At 38.5% G+C, this 23,994-nt stretch overlaps 1 protein-coding gene across 5 annotated transcripts in view; it reads right to left on the reverse strand.

Moving 5' to 3' along the window:
- Positions 1–3,906: 3,906 nt before the first annotated feature.
- The window catches only part of SLC38A4 (solute carrier family 38 member 4), a 68,956-nt gene continuing 48,868 nt past the window's right edge, over positions 3,907–23,994 (reverse strand). For 4 of the 5 annotated variants that reach the window (XM_078075921.1, XM_078075923.1, XM_078075922.1 and 1 more), the window contains 10 exons: positions 20,683–20,764; positions 20,326–20,408; positions 20,172–20,230; positions 19,024–19,299; positions 18,832–18,911; positions 17,129–17,229; positions 15,244–15,368; positions 9,794–9,938; positions 8,278–8,375; positions 3,907–4,187 (listed from right to left, as the gene is read on the reverse strand). In XM_078075921.1, the coding sequence (XP_077932047.1) occupies positions 4,038–4,187; positions 8,278–8,375; positions 9,794–9,938; positions 15,244–15,368; positions 17,129–17,229; positions 18,832–18,911; positions 19,024–19,299; positions 20,172–20,230; positions 20,326–20,408; positions 20,683–20,764 (1,199 nt within the window). In that variant the 3' untranslated portion in view covers positions 3,907–4,037. Of the gene's footprint in view, positions 6,856–8,277; positions 8,376–9,793; positions 9,939–15,243; positions 15,369–17,128; positions 17,230–18,831; positions 18,912–19,023; positions 19,300–20,171; positions 20,231–20,325; positions 20,409–20,682; positions 20,765–23,994 lie in introns of all 5 variants that reach the window. The other variant, XM_036110337.2, reaches the window with a different exon arrangement.

Below are 23,994 nucleotides of genomic sequence, written 5' to 3' on the forward strand. Positions count from 1 at the left end.
TAAGTATTTGATACATGTGCCCCCTCCTCTATGCTATAAGCTCCTTAAAGACAAGGACTACTCTGTATTCTTGTGCCTAGGACAGTATCTGATGCATGGTTTACACTGAATGTCCTTTAAAATTATTCTGCCTGAGTGGCAAGGCGGAGTATTCCCCAGAAGCATTTGACTTAATCTAACTCACGTTCAGGACCGAGCTGCAGAAGTCATTGCTGCAAGGTGATTTGGAGCTCTCCGGTGATCCTTGACTTATGACTATCAAGCATTTGTACTAGAGATGTGACTATGCTATAAGGGCTTTCTAATTTCCAGTGAATTCCAAGCTAAATCATCTTGGGAATTGCATCACACAGAAATTATACCAACAGAAAGGAAAAAAACTGAAGCTCAATAAAATTAAATGACTTGCCCAAAGGATGGATCTGAAATTCTGGTCTACTGGCTATGCTACCCCATTCTTCTTTAAGTCCTTCACATGCCCCACCTCTGGAGAGGTGCTGCCCCATCCTTTCAGCTTCTGCTTCAGTCATCAATGACTGTTCCCTAATTGTGAATCATACTCTCATCCAATTCTGCCTTTGGACTCAGCTGAAAATATAAAAATGTATAGAAATTGGCAGCATGTTTTAGTTTTTTCCAGAAAATATAAATTGATAGAAAAATATTTCTCTACATTTTTTATAACTATAAAAGAATATATAGTCTCTGTAAAAAATTTAGAAAATAACAGAAATATTGGAAGATGAAGACTGACATCACTTATTATCTTGCTACGTAGGATATCTACTTTTATCATTTATGTCTATTTCCTTTCTTCCTATTTCTATTTTTCTATTCCATGCATTTTTAATATGTAAAACTGGTATAATGAAGCATTTATTCTTGTTTTTTCCACTTTTTTAAAAAGATTTTATTTATTTATTTGACAGAGACACAGCGAGAGAGGGAACATGAGAGGGAACACAAGCAGGGCGAGTGGGAGAAGGAGAAGCAGGCTTCCCGCTGAGCAGGGAGCCTGATGTGGGGCTTGATCCCAGGACCCTGGGATCATGACCTGAGCTGAAGGCAGACGCTTAACTGACTGAGCCACCCAGGCGCCCCGGTTTTTTTCCACTTTAATGTTATACTATAGTTTTTCATTTTATTGGTGATTATTCAAAACCTTTTTTTTTTAAAGATTTTTATTTATTTATCAGAAAGAGAGAGCACAAAAACAGGGGGAGCGGCAGGCAGAGGGAGAAGCAGGCTCCCTGCTGAGCAAGGAGCTCAATGCAGGACTCAACCCCAGGACCCAGAGATCATGACCTGAGTCAAAGGCAAACGTTTAACCGACTGAGCCACCCAGGCATCCCTAGTCAAAAACATTTTTAATGGCTATGTCCTATTCCAGCCTCTGAAGGTCTTAGAATTTATAAAGTCATTCCACAGTTTTGGACATTTGGAATGCTTCAAAAATGTAGCTCATTATATGGTGAAAGAATACATTAGTAGACAGAAGTGAATTCACTTCTCTGATTTCTTCCTAAGAATAGATTCTTAGAAAAGAAGTTAGTGGATCAAAAACCATGAACATTGTATTTCCTAGTTTCCTGTTGCGGTAACAAATTTTCACAAATTTAGGAGCTTAAAACAGCATTCCTTTATTACTTCTCAGATCTGGAGGTCAGAAGTCTGGCTGGCTTAGCAGAGTACTCTGCTTAAGGTCTCTCAAGCTTCAGATCGAAGTGGTAGTGCCCTGGGCTCCTAGCTGGAGGCTCAGGAGGAGAACCATTTTCTTGGCTCATTTAAGTTGTTGGCAGAACTCCTTTCCTTCTGTTTCCACATGGTCTCTTCTATCTTTAAGCCCAGCAGTGGCAGTTTGAGTCCCTCTTATGCTTCGACTCTTTCTGACTTCAGGTGAAGAAAGTTCTCTGATTTTGAGGGCTCATGTGATTAGATCTTTGGGGGGCTGTTCTCCTTACTACAAACATCCTTAGGGATCTTCAAGTGTTGCCAGCATGCTTTCCAGGGACACGGAGCCAAGATTTCTGCCACCAGCATTGAATAAGTGTTCAGCTCTGCACACTCACCAGCACAAAGGATTAACTTTTCTTATTTTAGAAAAAAAATTTTCTTATTTAGTAAGACAAAACCATTGTACTTGTGTTTTTACTTGCATGTCGCTGACTCCTAGTGAGATCAAACAATTTATTTTTCTTCAGTGATCTCATATCCATTGCCCATTCATCTATTAGATTCTTAATAGTTCCCTTCTTGGTTTTTATCTCTTCCTACTTTAAGGATATGTTGGCCTGTATTTTATAGGAGCTGGTGTTTTGTTAATTGCTCTTTAATATACTGCTGTATAGTCCCATGATCCACTGTTGGCCTTGTAATTTCCTCCACCGTGTCTTACTCCCTCAGGCAGCTGTCACGTCGTTCTTCCTAAAATGCTGTTGCTTATGTATTGCCGTTCTTATTTCGTTTTTCCACTTTGCTGTGTGGTGTGAAGAAAGGCTCTAAACTGATTTTTTTTATTCAGTTTCTTCAATATGGTCTATTGAATAATTAGTACCCAATATTTTCTTGGGAAACGATAGTCACGAGAGTACATGCCATAGAAGCAAAGGCCCTGTGAACAGCTTCCCACATGGATGAAAACAGAGTCAAGAGGAAATGATACAACTTCCAAGCTGGTGCATAAGACCCACATGGAGTGATTTCTTCTGTTTCATCTGGATGTGCCTATAACAAGGGCTGAGGAAACTGATGAAGTTGATTACAAGCAGCCACAAAGGGTTTTTGAGGTCCTGGGCCTATCTAAGTAGGACTGGGTCTCCTAACCAAGAGTCAAAGTGACTTAGCAAAAGCTATTTTTAGTCCATTACCTGTAATCTATAAAACAAGAACGATATTCGCATGTATTCAATAAAGCTGACTACAAGGCAAGAACACATACTACCCACCCCCACCCCAAAAAAGAGAAAAAGAAGACTTACTCTCCATATTTGAAAATCTAAACATTAATTATAACAATACCATCCTAATTAATTTTATCTCAGTAAGACAGGAATTACGGAGCTTTAAGCTATAAAGACATGGCCCCAGAAAGATAGAATTAAGATACCATTCAGCAAATGAGTAGGCATGTCCTAGCCTGAGAAAATATATTTGCCATCTGACAAAGGACATGTGTCAGGAATATATAAAGAGCTGACACATCCACAATACAAAGACAAACAACCTCATTCTTAAAATGGGTGAAAGACTGGAAAAGACACTTCACAAAAGGAAACCTGAATGGCCATGAAACACATGGGAAATTTCCAACACTAGTCACCAGGGAAATGGAATGAAAATCACAAAGAGATACCATTTCCCACCCACGGGAAAGGCTATAAAGTACAATGCCCAGTGTTGGCAAAGCTGTGAAACAACTGGAGCCCGTATATATTCTTGGTAAATGAAAATGGTGGAAACACTTTGGAGAACTACTTGGAAGTTTCCTAGAAAGTCAGGCGCATAACTTAGCACAGGTACTGTCAGTCCCACCACCAGTCAGTCTTGACCCAATCCTCTGCACTCCCACGTTGCTTTCCTTCTTCCACATCTTCCATGTCTTTATTTGACTACTTTCATATTTCTTCTATTCTTGTTTCATCCCAAGTGAATTCTCCCTAATTAACCATAAAGAGACACATTTTCCCACATCCATTCTAGGAGGTATGTATGTGATGACATAAATGAAAATGAGGATTAGCTGTGTATTTTGCCAAAAGAAGATGGCAACTATTTTTCTTTAACAGCTATCAAGGTTATTTACATGTCAAGAGTAACAATGAAAATGGAACATATGCCAATAGACGGAAGACCATATTTAGACTTGAGATGTTTTTCATGTACAAATAATTTATAGCCTTCAACAATAGAAAAAAAATCAAATCATAGTCATTTGAAAAGTTCATTTATTATATACCAATATACACTTTCTGTAATAAAAAAAAAAAGCCTCCCAGTACATTGAACCATCTTATAAATGAAATAAGAAAATAAAATTTTTATCTGTTCATAAGTGGGGTTAAATTAACCGGTACAAGATACCATATGTAAGTCTGCCCTGCAGTCTGTGTGAGCTCTAATCCTGAAAATGGCCATGAGAAGAAAAATGGTGCTTCATTATTTGGCACGGTAGTATTGCTCTTGAATATCTGTATAATTACAGAGGTCGATATTTTCAAGTTAGTCATTTCAAAGGTGTAAAGCATTCAAAATACATACAGATTTTATACTTTCCCAATTCTTTTGAATTAATCTTTGATATTTACATTTAAATACATTCAGATTAAACCTTTTTTTCTTTTTGTTTTAATACTCAGAAGGTACCTTTTTCCACTTTCTATTTTGATACACTCTTTAGGTGAACATAAATGGAAACCTATCTTGAAGATGCTCTTTGGCAAGTTATAATAATGACTCAAAAGTTATGATAGTTTCTAGTAATGCTCAATTTCCATAACAAAGTGCACCATTTGACAGTATTATGCCTTTAGAAAATGATACATAAAACAAATGTATATTAAGGCACATTCCAAAGCAACTATTGAAATATGATTTAATATTATACTGATATGATACTTGTATTTCATACTTGGCTTTACTAAAATATAAAAATATACAATAAATGTTCTTGCTACTGACTTGGAGGGGGAAGGTGGCAAACTCCAGAAATTCTAGGCAGTGAGTGCTAGTTTTTAAATCCATTTCATGTAAGTGTGTTGCAGAAGTGAGCAAGAATAATAGTTTTCATCTCTCTGTAGTGTTAGCACTTCTATTTTTATGGAGAGCCATTTAACATTGTGTTAAATGACAAATGAATTTCAGCAAACTCCTGTGCAAACCAAAATGAACTAAATCCTATTGTAGACATGCTAAGTTAAAAGAACAACCTTAGTACTGATAATTATTTGCAAACAAGGAACTTATTTTCCTGTGGATTATTGTGTTATTATTGTAAACATTGGAGAGCATTACTGAACTATATATAACTTAGGTTTCAAATTTAAAATATCCTCAATAGACAGATACATACAAATGGATTTCTGAGTCCATCAACTTAATTCCCTGCCCCCACCCTCAATAGTATAAACATTTTGACTGTGAAGAGAGAAAACTACACATGTAAAAAATAAAAATCAAATGTACCATACATTAAAGTTCAGAGGACTACAGAATAAGATTATATACATAAACATATAGCAATCACAGTTTCCTGCACTGAATGTTTATCAAATAAAAATGTATCAAACAATACTGGGTAATGTAGCTCCACATGAATTGTGGTCTATCTAAAAATTCTGGATGACAATGGAAGACGAGAGGGAGAGCATTGTTCAATGACAAAAGCATGACAAGAGGACTAGGAATAATATTGAAAAGCAAATGCTTCCAGAACAGGCAGTTTAGCAATAAGCATTATTTTTGTTGTTGCTCTATCATTTAAATAAAGCCCCTCTCTCTGTTTAGCAAGATGTTTTAACGTTTATTAAAAAAATATATATATTGAACGAAGAAGGCACTCATTTAATGTCACAAACAGAATGGGCAAGACATTCCTTTACTGTTGACAATAAGGTGCTCTAGCCTGGTGTCTGATCATTCATGTATGTACCTTACAGGGACAGATCCTAAGACATGCAGGCATACCTCGGAGATTGCAGGTTCAGTTCCGGACCACCGCAATAAAGCAAATATTACAAGAAAGCAAGTCAAATGGATTTTTTGGTTTCGCAGTACATACAAAAGTTATGTTTACACTACAGTCTACGAAGTGTGCAATCCTACTATGTCTAAAAAAAAAAGTACATACCTTAATTAAAATACTTTATTGCGAAAAAATGCTAACCAGATCTGAGCTTTCAGCAAGTCTTAATCACTGATCACAGATCACCATCACAAATATAATAATGAAAAAGTTTGAAATACTGTGAGAATTACCAAAATGTGACACAGAGACACACAGGGAGCAGATGCTGTTGGGAAAATGGTGCTCCATGCAAGGTGGCCGCGAAACAATTTGTAAAACAAAACAAAACAAAACAACAACAAAAAACCCTCAGTATCTGCTAAGCACAATAAGACGAGGTATGCCTGTGTTTAGTCAGATGTTTTAACATTTACCAAAAAATCTATTAAATGAAGAAGTCACTAATTCAATGTCACAAACAAAATGGGCAAGATATCCTTTACTGGCGAGAGTAAGATGTTCTAGCCTGCTGTCTGATCATTCATGTACCTTACAGGGACAGTTCGTAAGACCTGCCTTTTGCTTCTGTTATTCAATTAACCCAGAGTATTGGGTGCTGGATTGGGGGAAGGTATTAAGCAGTTAGATAGCTTTGCCACCAGGGCATTTTTGTTTGATGTTCCAAGAATACAAGTATTTGGTAATTTGGGGGTAAGGGGGAAGGGTATTATCTGATGACCATTACCTGCAGCTACCCTTATTCTGTTTGCACAATAGCAAAAATACATCCTCTTATACTGCTCTGGGAAAACATGGGTAGCAATGCGCACCACAGGTTTTAAACATATAAACAGCCGTTCTTGACACAAATGATGCTTTTTCTCTTCCATAGGTGCCTGGTGATGTTACTATAAACATCTTTGGAATCCTCCTGTTATTTCCTATGAATAACATTCCAATCAATAGAACTCAAATGTCTTTTGCAGCATAATTTGCAACCATTTCCAATAGAAAAAGTATTTTTCCTTGGGTTAGTGATGCTTGGAATTTGGGGGATTGTAAATCCAGTCAATTATAATGAGTGCCATGCTTCCAATCATGAAGATGATTCCAACCACAAGGAAAATTAAAGCCTGTCAATCAGAGAGAACTTGTTAGGGCACACAGAAACCATATTTCGCACAGTTTGCTCTTGTAAATTGTTTACCTAAGGTAGCAATCTGATTGACATATTGAATTGTATTATTCTTATAGTTCAGATGTCCGTGCCTAGCAGTTCAGTGAATTTAGAACCCGAGTTGGGAGAAGAGGGTGAATCCAGTGGAGTGATTTAACCCAAATCCTCAAAATAAAGAAACGGTTGATTTGGTACATTGAAATGATAGAATACCCTGTAATCATTAAAAATCAAGTGACAGAAAAAGATTTAATGACATTGGGTGTGCTCACGATCTTTTAGGTGAAAAAAGGCAAGCCCTAGAAGGGAGTATCATAGTGTATACGATAGGATTAAATTTTATAAAATGAAAACAAAAGCCTAATCTATATCATACATTCCTTAAAAAAAAAAAGGCAACGTGTGTGTGTGTGTGTGTGTACACACACACACACACACCACTAGAAGAGGCCTTATATATATATTACCACTCAGATCAACCTCCATTTTTTTTTTTTTTCACTAGAAAGGATGTAGGAGACACTTTTACTCATTTTTACATCTGGTCAAACTCAGAACAGGTCACAAACAGGACAAGTAATCTGCCAAGGTCACACTGCTTAAAAGTCCAAGCAAGATGGACTAAAGAGGGTAGGTATTCAGGGGTGAGATGATGGGAGGAATTTTTGATACCAAACTGTGGTGAAGTCCCTGAACAGTCCTGAGAGGTGAAGGACTCTCAGGCAAATTTCAGTGTAACTCACTAAGGGGCATTGTTTTTCAGTCTTCAATGGAAGACTTTATTAAATAGTCATTGACAATATTTAATTATTGGGAAAACAATTATTTCTGGCATATGTTTCTATAGTATCATTTTGGAAAAGAAACATGCTCTAGTTTAATAAGATTATATTTTATATCTAAAGAGATTAACTGGAAAAGGAATGGTTCTGTTCTGGATCTCTGTCTACACCAAGGTGCTATGGAGGGGGAAACAAAGCAATATCTTTTGGCCTTACAAACCTAACAGATGTGACTAAAGATGTTTAAATTATGTCATAACACTGCCAGGGAGCCCAATTCCTTCCCACATAATTTCCTGTAGATAGCGCTGCAGTCTTGGTAGTGGAAACTGGTAGACGTGTATGCCTGCCGGAAAACTCCATTAGCATTTGACAGGTAGGAAGGACTCAACACAAGATACTTGATAATAAGAAAGGAAGAACTCCTGGAATCATCTCAGTACCAGAAATCCACCCCGCTTTCTCTCCACTAGAGTTCCAGCCCATCTCTGATTTTTGGTTCTCCTTCACCAATTTTTTTGAATCGTGTATTTTCTGTTTTACTCTAAGTAGTCGAAGAGCAACTTAAAATGGCGGAAATTGCAAGCCTTACTTACCCCAATCTTTTGTGGCGACCTAAGTGGTTCTTTCTTGACAAGTTTAAGATAAAACACTGCTGGAAGAATGAAGATCAGCATAGTGGCCGAAGAAGCCCCTGAGGAGAGAAGCAAAGGACAGGTCAATGTCTTACTCAGCAAGGCAGAGACCCAAGGTCATGCACTTTAAAGAAACCAAATCTAACGTTACCCTAATGTTAGCACTAAAAGTACCGTCAACTCGTCTTGGTTGCTTATTCAAATATCTGTTTATCAAGAAAATTTAAAATATACCTAAAGTCATGGTTGCATCCTAAGTGCACATAACTTAAAATTAACAATAAAAGGCCGCCTGTTAAAAATTCAAAGGAAATTGATAATATAAACACCTACTGAGGAAGCTGAGCTCATCACATACCCTTCCTATCCACTTCTAGCTTTTCAAGTGGCTCACACCTAATTTTTAAAAAAAATTTTATACTGTATTTAAAATTTGAGTAGTCCCTCCAATCAGGAGATGAAAACTGAATTAACAGGCTACACCGTTAAAAGAGAATACGCTTTATAAGACCAACCTCCTCCACCTCCAAAGACCACCGTCAATGCTCAGCTGATGCTGACAGAGCTGAGAGAGCATCCTGTAGATAAAAATCTGTCTTCCTTACTGTTTCATGCAGCTTTAAGACCTAAATCCAAAGCCTGGATCTACTCCAAGTCACAGGTATTCCCCAATTTTGAAAGTTCATGTTATGCCACTTCGCTTTTAGGAAAGACCTACGTTAGTACCCATTTTCACTAACTGAAAGAAATCTGAAGAGGATTTTTGCCTTTCAGAAAAAAAGGCAAAGAAGTGAAAAGAGCCTTCAGACTTTGTTCTGCAGTGAATGTGAATAGAGGCAGCGCACCCTGAGCAGCAGGAGTGGTGTCACCAAGTTCTCTCCCTGGGAGCTACACTCCATCTCGGCATTAAGCTCTCATAGCTTTTGAACTATGTCTGAATATCTGTGGTTTTTTTTGTTGTTGTTGTTTTGTTTTGTTTTTTTGGTTTTATCTCAATTTACTTTCTGCATTTGTTACCAATATGTATCCTAAGGTATCAGAAAAGCCCAAGGAGGTTATTTTTTGTGTCTGGGATGCTCAAAAATTTTCCCATATAAATGAATGGTAATTGCTTCTTGCTTTACGCCTTTTAGGCTTACAAAAGATTTCATAGGAATGCTCGACTTTTGGATGGGGGTGGGTGGAGGAGCTGTATATGACTTGACTTCTATGGGGCTCAATTTCCTATCTGTCAGAAAAGGCAGCTGGATTAGATGGCCTCTAAGGTTTTTTGGGTTTTTTTCCTGATCCTATGAATAATTCCAGAGTCACCTGTGAGGGAGGGGAGGTGACAAGCTGGAGCCCGGCTGGGCTAATAGGAATCCCATGAGCCTAAGATGGACGAGGGATCCTTGACCTCTCATCCACCGGCTCCCTGTCTGCCCTTTAGGGAGGTATCAGCCCAAGCTGACTAAATAAAAGCTTTTCTCAAACTTACCTATGAATCCAAAGATGTATTTTATAGTTGGCACAAGGATGACCAAAACATTATTCAGTGCAAGAAGTATGGCTGCAATCAAGAAATGTCTTATCCAACTGAAGGGTCTTTTGGGAAATAAGAGCGTGGTCACTGATGTACGAATCTGCAACAACAAAGTTCAAAGTTGATTTTTATCTACAATTTCAAATATTCTCATCCCTCTAAAGCATCTTCTGCATTTTTCCTTTTTCTCCCAAAAAAGATCTCGATGCTTATTTACCTTTCAAGATTTCATTATTGTGGTAAAATATACATAATATTTACCATCTTACCCATTTTTAAGCATGCAGGTCGATTATTAAGTACATTGATATTATTGTGCAACCTTGATGCTGACATATGTTTGAAAGAGTATTTTCCTTGTGCTCACTTTCTCAGCTTTCAGATTTTTTTCTCAAAGGTCTCAGAAAGAGATAAAATAACAGGTAAGGCATAGAATTTAGGGACACGGTAAAACCCTTGTTGATTTCTAAACATGTGTCGTTAGACTGGATTACGTATTAAGGGCAAGCACTGAATTAATTTATATACTGCTCGTTAACAGAATTTTTAGAAATCTGGGTTTTTTTTTAATTTAGTATTGTATTTAGCATTTTTGCCACATAATGTTTTAAAAATATGATACTCTTTGTATTTGCTCCTTTTTTTTCCCTTTTACCTCCCCCCTTCCTAATTATAGATTATAAATGCACAAAAGTCAAAGAACAGGACCTAATAATTTTAACATTCTTCCAAGTTTCTAGTTTGGTGTCTTGCACACAGCAGGCACTAAATAAATGTTGAATTAAATTGAACAGACAAATCCCTGCCCTCCCTTCAGGAGCCTTGACAGACATCAGCCCTATTTGGGCAGCTACAAGAAGTAGGTGAAGGGTCAAGAGAGGCTCCATTTGTAGCAGCCTTTCAAGTTACTGTGCTGTAACCGGATAAAAAGATCCTTGTGGGCAGAGGGAATGCCCTGCCTGCTTGAACAGCTTAACAAAGTAGAAAATACTCTTATCTTTGGAATCTTTTAGAGGACATTTTTTGACTTATTGAAAAGCCAGTAGGCTAATTCCACTAAGTGAACACTTCAGTTAAGCTAGGATTTCCCATTTTTAGAAATGCTGGGTTGATTTTTCTTCCGAAAATTTTACTTCCGAAGTCTCTTACTGGTGGAGAGATGGGAACTCATTTGAGAGAGAAAATGTAAAATGCATTTAGAAACACATGTATGCATGACAAAAACTTGTAGTGTCTAATGGGACATTCCTTTCATACCACTGCACCAAAAATTAAAGCCATCTGTTTAGGTTTCAAAAGCAATTTCATTTCCAGAATGGCAAGCCAGATAGTCTCTGGAAATGGTTTAAGAGTGACTTTGTAAAGGATTTTAAAAATTGGATTAGTTAAAATTATGAAACTCGCTCTGAAAAGTAGGCTGAAGAAAGCAAATGGTTTGAGAACATTTTCCTCGGCTGCCCATAAATTCTACATTATGATCCACAATTCGTGCTTAATCAATCTTGTCCAAACTGGTCTCATTCGACTTAAAAATGAGCTTTCTACGGTACATCCACATGGCTGAAGGATTTGTCTGAAAGTGCTAAATGTATAGAATGAACAAGTAGCCTGCAGGTTATTTTCAGGCAGAGGTCATATGTATGTTTTTTTTTTTTTTTTTTGTCTTTTGTTAAAATAATATTGTATATTCAAGAGGCTGAGTTAGAGGTAAACCTATATGTACAGGGTCCCTGAATGTGAATGCAGTTTCCTATGGTCTCATCGCTCCTGGAAAGACTAGGGCCTGATGATGGAAGAGTACAGAAGGTTTACAGGAATCATGGTCAGAACAAATGGAGAAAGCTGGCTCCTCATGGCAAAGAAAGAAGAACAAAATCCCCAAGAGAACTGAAGGCATTTGGAGCTGCCAGTGCATTCCTAGTAAGAGGGCAAACTGGGAGACAGCAGGCTGTGGCTGGTGGGAGGTGGTGGTGGAACAGAATAGAAGAAAACCTGCTGGTCATTCTATGCTAAAATGCTGCCTTGAGAGGTGAGCCTGGATCAATAGGTCCTCCGCAGCTCTGTTTACCTATGTCAGGAGCGAGGCAAGTCTGGCCTGTTACCCACAATGCACTGCCTGCTGTTCCACTTATCTAAGCGCCTTTTCTCTACTGACACAAACTGATAAGAACCTGGAAATGTGGGTCAGATGCCATGGGGCGGGGGGGAATGTCCATAGCAACGGCCATGGCCTCTGACCCAGAATGATTCCAGAAAGGTCCTTGGCAGCTCTAGAAAAAAACATCTGCTATTTCCAGAGAGTGTATTCGGAATAGGAGTCTGTGAGGGGGTGCTATGTTCGAATCCGGGGACCCAATGCAAGGCAGAGTAGAAAGTGGGAACCTTCGTTAGGTCTGAACTCTTAAAAAAAAAATCAATCCTATGGTTTAGAAGTGAATCACAGTTTCACTTTGTAACATTGCTTAGGACAAGTGTGTTGGAAATATCTGTGGATCACTACTCTATTCCAGTTCATGGCAATATTTGCAATATTTCTATGCCTGTATCTAATGGAGGATCTGAAGGCAGCATCAATGAAAAGAATGATTTCACTATTGTAAAATATAAATAGCTAGAGAATCTGAGATGTGATTTTTTTTTTTTTTTTTTTTAAGGTATGGCAAACGTAATGTGAGTCTGTGTTCTTAATAAACTCATTATCTGGATTATCTGGCTTTCTGTTTTTCATGGTGATGTGTGAACTTTACTGCATAAAGAGAAGTACAAGCTGAAAATGGTGTTCACAGTCCCTGGGAAGGAAGTGCAGTCCCATAATGGACAACCTTGCCATACCACCACCACCGCAAAACTAGAAACAGAAATGTTGGGACACTAGTGAAAAAGCAGTTCACTTCATTTATTCATTTGCTCGATAATCATTTTTGTACTCAATGTGTGTCTTTCATTAAGAAGGAAAAAACTGACCTAACTGGAGAAAATAAAGATAATAAATGGAATAATCAAAGGAAAATCCATCCAACCACCCAACAACAGCAACACCTTTGTCTCTTCTTGGGTTCCTAAGAAAAAGAGCCCACTTATCATTTGTTGAAAGAAGTAGAATATAAATTTATACCTAAAATTGAGAGGTTTTAATCCTAATAGATTAGGTTTTGTTTGTTTTTATTATTTGTATGTGGGGATATCAAAGCAAAGTAAATAAATTTCTTATTGGTCAAGAGTTTCTTAATAAAAGAAACCCTCAGGAGAACCCTGGCATGCATGACTCAGTGTTTGCCACGTTGAAAGTCGTGGCTGTAAGTCGTAAGGAACAAACACACCACCAACTTCTCACGCTTTAGGGGGAAAGTATCTGAACGTAGCCTTGTGGGTTTGACTGGGACAAGGAGGCTTTTTTTGCCCTCCATCAGACCCATGGAGGCTTGGTTCATTTAGCCCAGATCCTCACCCAAACTGAAGTTCATGGCAAATGTCAGCAAGGGGAACAGCCTCTGCTTTTGCCAGAAAAGGCAGTTTATACATCTCCAGAAAAGGCAAGATTCCTTTGGAGACCGTTTTTCTTGGCAACCACTGCTGAGCTCCTGAGCCAGTCACTGAGCACATCCCTAACCTCCAGGACTTTTGACCCAGGGGAGAAGGTGGGCACTTACACAGATGATCTCAATGTAACAGTGTAAGGTCAGAGACAGAATGAGGTGCAAAATGTTTCATAAATGTCAATGTTGGGTGAAAATTCTTACTTAAGGAGAACAGTTATTTTTCTGAAATTTGGTTCTCCTAGTCAGTCTTGATTCTAAGGTTCATCTCATGGAGAGGTTTCCTACCTACTACTATTCTTGATGGTCTGACTTCTACCAGTGCCTTATCTGTCATGAGAGAAAGAGCTTCTATGGGGAGATCTAGATTTCAAATGTTGAGGTGAAATGACCATCAGTAGATGAAAGGCTGACTTCCACTTCCCATTATCTTGACACCAGCCATCAGGGTCCTGCTAGGAGCACTGCATTAGTCAACTGTGACTGACTAGCTTCATGACCACGGCCAAGTCCATTAATCTCCCAAGACCACAACATGAAAGCACTATATTTGGGGCTTATGAAGAAAACAATACAGAAGCACATAACAGATTTCTTTTGTACATTACTTTGATTCAATAATGATGGGAGTGCCTACCGTGTGCCGAAAATTAGTTGGTGATATCTTTACACACAAAAAGAAGAGCTTCAACATTCTTTCTTCAGAGACAGTGTTTGCTTGGAAATCTTACCCTGTGGTACACATTCTGTCTACAGCTGTCTTCTGCCTTGTACCCATGATGGAGCTGATTTTAGGCTTAAGCTGTGTGCATGTCGTTTGAAATACTTTCAGACATATGAGAGGCAAGATATTATTTAAGAGTAAAATATTGGCCCTCCTGGTAATAAGGATCTGATTTCATGCACTCATGAAAAAGGAATGTGTCAAAAAATATTTCAGCACACAAGCTGCATTTAAAGTGACCACAGTGTCATTATAGGAGTAGTCCTCGTATGCTGGGCCCCGTATGGAACATTCTGTACAGGATGGCGCTGGTTACTAGGTTGCTTATTTTTCCCCCTAAAATGAATGAGTAAATTCAGTATTTATGAAAGGAGAACAGTTGGCAGGAGAATGCAGACTTGTGTTTATCCATAGGTGGTGGTTTTAACTCACGCAGCCCAAATCTCTTCAACCAGCCCTGCCCTGTGATCTCAGAACGAGTGACGCCAAAGGCAAATGCCAAGAAGGGGGGATCCCAGTAGGAGTCTGGCAGAGGATGTGTATCAGTTTTGGGGATTGTAGAAGAGATATACGATGGGTAATATAACTATTTTTCAAGAAATTTAGTTCTAGCATGTAATTTACTTAAAAGGATTCCCCTTCTCATTGGTCTTCAAGGAGTCAGATGAAGGCGACTTTTGAATGTTACTGCAGCACAACACACTGGGGGTGGGAGGGAATTAAATACCTTCAGAACTGGTGAAAACGCAATGAACTGCAAAGTAATGTGGTTTTGGCTTTCAAGTTTCAGAAGTTCTATGAACTCCTACTCATTTCTACTAACCCACAAGATAGAAACTCAGGGTCTGCTTTTTGAATTTGAGCCTAACAATAAATTTTGACTTCAATAAACCTGGACAATAAATATAGAAATACAGTTGGTGATTTTTTTTTCTCCTATATTTTAAAAGTGTTTAACATCTAAAAATATTTGTTATAGCTTACATATTAAATTGTCCATTTTAAATGGCTTCAAAGTGCTATATAAAAATGTCTTCAGGCATTGCAATTGCAAACTCACATCACAATGAAAGCCACATCAAATGGGAACATATGTACTAGCCAAGGTTAAGCAGGATTCTCCCATCAAAATGTCATGTACTTACTGGGAACAGGACAATGGGTACCGTTAACGTCACAGCCACAAGGACCGCCAGGCGTACCATGAGGAGAGGGGTGTCGAATGTGTAGACTTTGCTGTAAGCGTGTAGTAGTTCGTCTTCAACTTCTCCTACAAAGACGAAGAAGAGAATGGGTTCACTTGGTGCTGTCAAGTCCATACCAACAGTAACATTTTACAAAGGGAACACAGTTCAATGGGGAAAAAAACAAACAAAAACCCCCAGGTGTGGGAATCTAGACACCTCTGTTTTAATCCTGTCTCTGAGCTTATTAGTTGTGTGACTTTTCTTCAAATGAACAAGGAAACCCTGAAGCTCATAAAGTTGTAGAAGCTAGAATCAAATTATGCAGGTGCCTCTCTAGCTCATTTACTTCATGATAAGTCTGTCTCTGCTGTACGGGAAGCCTTGCAAAAGAGGTGACAGGCTGAGGTGCTCTGTTGAAGGGGATGAAAGAGTCAAGCCCCACCAGCCTGTCCCTCACATCCTGCCAACCCCCCTCCACTCCCACCTTCCCAGTTAGCTTTGATGCACCTTCTCTGAACCTAGTATTGGAAACCTTAGGACAAATGAACTCTAACATTTTTTTTCAAGTTCAACAATTATGACTTCATTATGACACTGATACAGACTTTTGGGGATTTTTCAAGCTTTTGCTTGTCTTAAGAGACTCATTAGGGTCAGTATAAGGACATGCAAGGATGAATTAGCATGATTTTTACAGGGTCTCTTAATGGATATTGATCTAAGATTAAGATGCCACCCACCTAGAAAACGCATTCATTCAGAAATCCAGACACAAATGACATGGAGATGCTTATAGAATCGGATGTAGTTTGACTTTTTTTTTTTTTTCTCCTTACTCCCCTCCAAACCAGATGGGGGGGGGGGGGCGGTAAAAATACCTTCCATAGTTTTGATCTGATTTTTATTAATTCACAATCCAACAAAGAGTTCATGCCCAATCTAAAGTAAGTGCTTGGTTAATAGCCAAATATTAGTCAAATGGAAAAAAAAACCAAGTAAATGGTGCCTCCTCCCTGGTCTTTTCCTCCACAATTTGTCTTGAATCAATTTAATTTACTGAATCGGGAAAAAGAAAACTAAACGAAAAAGTTAAAGAGGTTTATATAAAAGATAGATTTACGTTGCTAACATTGATTTGTGACAACAGGTCAATGTTAGAATCCCTGAAATATGTCTATAGGGCTGTAACAATCCTACTTCTTTTGTGTCCATTAAGATGCCATAGGCAAATTGTTTTAGGCATAATCTAATGTGTCCATAGTTGCTTTTCTTTGTTTTTGGTAGTACATTCCCAGATTGGAGGGAATTCTGTCATGTCTTCTTTTCTCGGGAAACCATTCACTATAACAGAATAGAATGGGATGAGGCAAAAAACTTGCCTAATGCTCCAAGCCCCCAGATTCCACTTACCTGGTAAACAAAAAGCAGGTTCCAACTCTAGGACTTTGTACTTTTCCTACCACTTGTTTGGTAGTTAGTTATTCTACCAAAAGAGCTTTACAATATACAATTGGACTCACTGTCATTGCTTCTAGCTTGAGATGGCCTAGGGAGTCAAGCCAAAGAAATTTAATCTACCCCTTAGGGAAAATAACTTAAATGAGAGGGCTGGTTTTCATAAAATATGTGTGAATTCACAAATGGTTGTAACTTGTTGGCCAGGCTGGTTCAGGTCCCATTTTCTTAGGTCAAGTGACAAGGCTAACATGGCATGTTAATTGATTATGTGTACTAGAGATCATGCTGCTTAGAGAGGGCGATTAAAAGAATTATACCCAACCAGGTTAATGATCAGTCCAACTAGGATTTGCACAAAGAGAATGACTTTGACAGAGTGACCTACCATAGAAGGTTAGGTAACCAAAGAGGGCAGCAAGCAGGTACATGACGAGCATCCCTGTGATGGAAATATTTGACACTGTTTGCATCTTCCTCCGGGACCGACTGAAAAGAAAACACCAAGCTTTGTGGGTTGTTGTTTTCTTTTTAACTTGTGAAAGTACCACTTTTTATCATTAAAATTTTAAAAAAATAGTGAAAGAATGTATGCCTGTGTTTGCTTTTATAAAACCACATTTCAAGTGCAGAAATATAGCTTATTTAGATTTGTCTTTGAGAGCCATGAAGGATTTGTTTCCGTTTTTCTCTTCTCTTTTTTTTTTTTTAAGATGTATTTATTTGAGAGAGAGAGAGAATGAGAGAGAGAAAGAGAAAAACACGAGCGGGGAAGGGGGAGAGGGAGAGAGAGAATCTCCAGCAGACTCCCCGCTGAGAGCAGAGCCCGATGCGGGGCTCCATCTCATGACCCTGAGATCATGACCTGAGCTGAAATCAAGAGTCAGATACTTAACTGACTGAGCCACCCAGGTGCCCCTGTTTCCATTTTTCTTAAGCACTACTCTTTCAGTCTTAGGGACAACCGTTTTCCTAGAAGACTAATTTATTTTGTGTTGATAAATATACTTGTCTACTGAGTATTCAAGAATATAATTAACATAGAGATCAAACTGGCTCCTAATGTGGAAAGCGTTCATATTTCACAGTGAGAGGGGTTTAATGAGGACACAAACCTACTAGAATCAGCAAAGCACAACTTTCATGAGTCCAGACTACCAGGAAGCCTGGACAGCTTCTGAAAATCATTCTGGAGAGCACCCAGCTGCTTAAGGTCAATTGTCAGGCCTCCGAAGTGACTGCTATCACTTCTCGATCTTTGGCTAAAGTCAAGTGTAGGGTAACTGCTACGTGTGATTTTCCAAGTAAACCAAAGACATCAAAATAATTGAAAGTATTCCAAAAATTTCTTACAAGGTAAATCAGAATTTGTGAAGCAAGTTATTGCTATTTACGGAGAATAAAGAGTGAGGTTATTGATATCTGGATTAAATAAATTTAGAATTATTATAGGACACCCTTCTCTAAAGGTAAAGGGGAAAACTGTGCTAGTGGGCTCAGGCGTACTTCATACCTAAGTAGATAGATGTCAGCAACTTCCAAGGGAAAAGACTACTAATGAACCATAGAATTTCAGCTACAAGAAACAAGATTGGTTAGCCAGTGTCTCCACTGTACACATAAGACAATGAAGGCCAGGTTTTGGCACATCCTCGTGGTGAATGTCTTCTAGACGAGGGTTAGGGACTGATCACAAATGAACTCAATGGCTTAGCGTAATTTAACCATAATTTTTGGTCTTCATGGCTATGGTCATTTCCAGTTGAGGTGACGACATTCCCAGCAAAATTCAAATTCAAATTCCTCATGCCTGCCCAAATTCTCCTAGCCATTGGCTCCTCCTCCCCCTGCCCTAAGCCCCTCTTGTGGATCATAGGATGGAGAAACAGGAGGGAAGGAAGCAAATAAGGTAGTGCAGTGAGGGGGCTGATTCACACCTTTTTTGGTTAAAGTACATCCCTGATGAGTGGAATGTACCACCAACTTTCTCTGGAGAAAAAGTCATTAATCATGTTTCCATATAAAGCACCTTTGAACATATGAAGCACATTTTCAAAACAAATTAGAAGGCTAACATGAAGGCTGCCTTACTCTTTAAGTTCACTGTAGATGGGAAGGACCTCTGGATGGCACACAAAAGCAAATGCTAGGATAGGAATCGTGTAGGCCGTCTGAAAAACAAAGATAACAACACCGGTGTAGCATTCCCAAACAGACGACGACCCCAAACCATCTCCATTTATAAAATAGAGATTCGGCTGTAGTATTAGGCTCATCACTTACCCGGGAGTTGAATACAAAGTATTTGGGTTGACACTTGTCATCACCGTGTGCTTCGTACTCTACTCCACTGCCATGAAGAGAGCCCTTGGCCTGGTTCTCATCTAGCCCTGCAGGATTCTGGTGGGTGTAATCCATCATAAAGTTCACCCCACTACTCTCGGAGTTGTTAGGCAGCAGTACCATGTGCACTGGAAGTGTATTGTTGAATGTCAGATTTCCAACATTGTGATCCAGAACAGGCAGAGGGCAGGGTATTTGGAATTTCTTGTAAATCACCTAGGCCCAGCCATAAAAAAAAAAAAAAAAAAAAAAAAAAATCAGCCTTTTGAGGAAAACAATGAAACAAAAATCCATATATGTGGCTTATGGGGTAGAGGTGAGGAGCGTCTGCTGAGGATTCCTTCTAGGCTAATGGACAACGGAGACTCCCTCTAGCCTCTGCTCTAAGGAAACAGTTGGAACGATGGTTGCCCCTGAGAGTCAACAGGACAGTATTTTGCATGAATCCATCCTAAGCGTCATTCGTATTCTTCTGTGAGAAAGGTGATCATTGCCTTGCTACACTTCATATCTTTTAGTTCTTCAGACTAATATAAATAAATATAAAAAATTCTCCTTTGACTTTTTAGGGAAATGCATATACATTTTGGCATCCATGATATTACAAAAAAAAAAAATCTCTCCCTTTTGGTGGGGAGTGGGGGCAGTGGGGAGAAGAATTTCTTTTTTAATTCCACTGGGGTCGCCCTCGTCTCATGGGTGGTACATACAGGAGAAAATGACAGATTGATGTAGATGTGGATAATTCTATAGCCTACTCATTTCTCTTCTGGGACTCTTCACTTCTTCCTCCACCTTTCTAAATGGAAGGTCATTGTCATATCACTGCTTGAAGGATTCCTTTTGTCCAAATATACATCCTGTGTGCTTTGAACATAGTATTAGCCATGGCCTTGACATTCTAACTCAACTATTTTTAAACTCATGACTGTCCTTTCCTCATTCCAAATTAGAATACAAGAAAATGGTTTGTGATGCAAGAAATATTTCATGCTAGTGAAGTGCTTGAACAAAAATGAGGACACTAATTCAGGGACTAATGTCTCATGCTCACCAACCTACAGGGATCATGTCAATAAATCACTTACCACACTGACAAAAAACACCATGCAGGTAAGAGAAAATCCACTGGTATAACCAAGGTAACCTAAAAGTTAGCAGAGAAATTCTGGAAGGTGAATATGGTATCTACAATTGGCCCACCTATTAGAATATGAAAATAAAAATTAAAAATGACTTTACCTAAATTTTTAAGAAGAGAAAGTGGAAGAATGATTCCAAGAGACACAAATATGACGAGGTAGTTGCCATTGAGGTACCATTCTCTGAAAGAGAAAGAGCGGCAAGAATATTAGGATGGGCCTGGGTGGCTCAGTTGGTTAAATGTGCAACACTTGATTCATGATCTCAGCGTTGTGAGATTGAACCCTGCGCTGGGCTCCATGCTGGCCATAGAGTCTGCTTAAGATTCTCTCTCCTTCTGTCTCTCCCCACCCCACTCTCTCGCTCAAAAAAAAAAAGGAAGAAAGAAAAAATCAGGATCAGAAAAGACCAATTAGAATGAGTCAACGGATGTTACAGAGAGAACATAAGACATACCCAGTATTTTCTTCAAGTCCCATGAATGCTCTGATTACTTCAGGTAGTTCATATTTAATGATAAAGAGGTAGCTGGACATTGCTAAAATGGAAAACGTGACAGCTTAGTGGTGTACATAGCACTAAAGTCACAGGCAAGTTGTGAGAAGTCCCGGCATTTGGGACATTCAGTCTTCTGGTAAGATGAGCATCTAATCCCCCAAACGGAAAGAAAAGCCACCCAGTGTGTTTTGTACGGCTTCCAAGTTCTTTTCAAAAATAGATATTTGGCCCTCTGGCTCTTGCACACGGACCTTTGCTAACAGTATCAATGCTGATTCTGTTTTTAATCCAGCTCTGAGGTTTTCAGTGATGTTGCTCTTTCAAAGTTTCTCCCTAATTCGTTATAAGTCATCATGGCCTGTACGGAGTGCCTGTTTTAGTGTCCATCACTTGGGCAGGGGTCTGGCCACAAAAGGAGAGGGGGCAGTTCCCCAGGTGGGCACTGGTGTTGTCCTCTGTAACCTCCCCAAGGGCACCCAACGCCGCAGAGCATGGGTCGTCGCAACTAGAGGCTGGCTGGATTGATAAAAGAATGTAAGAGATGATAGCTTCTCCCACCTTGGTCAGTGAATTTGTTTTCTCTATATCCCAGTCTCCCTTTGGCCAAATAAGAAATTATACAACATGGCAAAAGTTCTTGAGCATTTACATAAGTGATATGATATGTGATAAGTGATATGTTATCATGTACTCTTCTGAAAAATCTGTTGATGTCATCTATAAACCCTCTCCCTGGAAAAATGTGTATGTATACATATTCATAACGTATAATGTTGCCTAAAGTTGTAGGGATTGATGCAACTTCTCTTTCTCAAGTCCATCCATGCCGTGAAGTATGATGCTAATTTGACACAGGGTCCAGGAAGTTAAAAATAAAATTCATTTTATTAAGTGAAATTAAAAATAAGACTGACAAGTTTTGCATTGCAATGTGTAAGTGTGTGCTACATTTTTCTGGTGAATTTTTGCTCACAGACATGTGAAAGCAGATATCTAAGTTGCAAATTGTACTATTAATAGTTTCAAAGGATTTTTTTAACCTCCAACAAAAGTAATAATGGTGATAATGATTCCCTACATTGTTTTAGTCTTGCAGATTACTCCATTCGATCCGCTAAAAAGCCATGTAAAACAGCAAGGTATAGGTTATTTTCATTCCACAGCTGAGGATAGATATGTTCGAAAGCTTTCTTGACGTGTCCAGGATCTCGCAGATTGAAAACAACAGACCACATCCAAAATATAAGATCCCTGACTTCAGGCCAGTGTTTCTTCTCTATTGTGAAGTGAAATGATTTTTACGATACCTGATGTGTCTTCTGTAAATATTATTTGGTTAATCTTTACAAAGACCTTGGCTAACGCTAAATCTTACAGAGCGCAAACAGAGGAGATATTTCTGATTAACTGGCTCAGTGAGGTACCATTCAATTTTAGAGCTATTAATTGCTGACTTTCAGTGATGTCACCACTGTTAATGTGTTTGGTCTTCGAAAATTTAGAATGATCCAGACCTGTCTGGGTAATGTCAACATTATTCTGCTAATGTTGAAACATCTGTGGTAAATGTTAATTTTTCAGGGGATTGAGAAAATTAAACTTTCTAAATGTGGAGTTGCTAAATACAGAAATACAAGTGATTTCCCTTAGGCTAATATAACTACTAATCACATAGAGTAACCAAAGTGAGAGCACTTTCAGGAATGGTATATGAAATTTTTACTCCCTTAAAGCCACACTTCCTTCATGTGTGTGCGTCTTGATTGAGAGACCATTTTATAGTTTACTCCATTATTTAGAAGCATAATGGTAGTTACACTTTGAGCAAAAGACAGTGCTGTTGCTCCTCAGCTCATTGGGTTTAGGGCTAAATATGTGTATGTCCAGTTATTTCAGTTATCCAAACAAGTAAATTAGATCAACTATGAGGTGATCCTATGAAATGCCTGACAGTTTAAGTCTTGAAAGGGCTGAAAATGTGAACCAAATGTAAAGCAGTCTATTCGGTGGGGGATGGGGACCTTATATGCTTGCGGCCTCAAACCAGTAAAATGTAGGCAACAATCCTGGTATTACTGCCAAATTCTACCCAGGTCTATAGTCTTAATATATACAAATATGAAAAGAAATAAATACAAATCATTAAGATATGCCTGGATTTTATTTATCTGCTTACCAACCATCCATTAGCAGGAGCAGGTATAGTTGGATGAAAGTTATTAGAAGAATTGCTGCATTCCAGAAATCCTAGATAACTCCAATGATTTTATTTAAAAAGAGTTACCTCCTTGCAAGATCTCTGTGCAAATTTATTTATTGCAGCAATTGTTTGTCATAGTGAAAAACTAGAAACAATCCAATATCAATAAGGGATTCAGTAAACCCATTATGGTACATTTGCACAATGGAAAATTCAAAAGCCATTTAAAAGAATAATATGCAAATACATTCAAGGCATATTGTCAAGTAAAAAAAGGAAGCTGCAAATCAGTATTATAAGATGATCCAATTTTATCAGTAACAATATCTTTATTAAATTTTGCATAGAGGAAAACCTTGGAGTAGCTATTTTTAAGGGTGACTTATATAAATATTTCTTTATAATTAATATATTTATGTAATGTTTTAGTTTTTCACAATTAGCATATATTTGTCTTATAATTATAAAAATGCCCATTTAAAAAATAATCAGGAGGGCTCCAGAGACATTGAATCCGAGAACTAGGGAGGAAAGGATGTACTGAACCCTTATTATGTGCCATATGTTATCTGACTTCATCCTCACAATGACCTTGTGAGATGGAATGTAATTCTCATTTTCATAGATGGAAAAATTAGACTCAGACGAATAAAGTCACAGACAATGACAGAAACAGACTCAAATTTAGGTGCATCAGACTCCAAAAGTCTATTCTCTGCTCAAGGGCTTGAAAATATTTTTTAAAAGCAGTAGCATGTCAGATACATACAAACAGGGCCAAGGGAACCCGGAGGGACTAGTACCTACTAGTCTAGAGAAGCGATGGGTCATGGGAGCAAACAGAAAGAATGTGTGTCTTGTGGGGGGGTGTTGGGGGACTCCAAGAGTAGGGGAACTGAGTATGTTTGTTATGGTATGACAGGACATATAAAAGATAGCTAGCTAGCTAGCTAGCTAGGTATGGAGGTAGTAGGAAAGGTATCAGAAAGGTAGATAGAAGAAAGATGAAGATCTTACATGACAAGCCAAGGAGTTTAAGTTTTAACCTGAAAATAATGAGGGCATGCTGA

This window comes from Halichoerus grypus, chromosome 6 (genome assembly GCF_964656455.1).
Source record: "Halichoerus grypus chromosome 6, mHalGry1.hap1.1, whole genome shotgun sequence".
Taxonomy (NCBI): Eukaryota; Metazoa; Chordata; class Mammalia; order Carnivora; family Phocidae; genus Halichoerus; species Halichoerus grypus.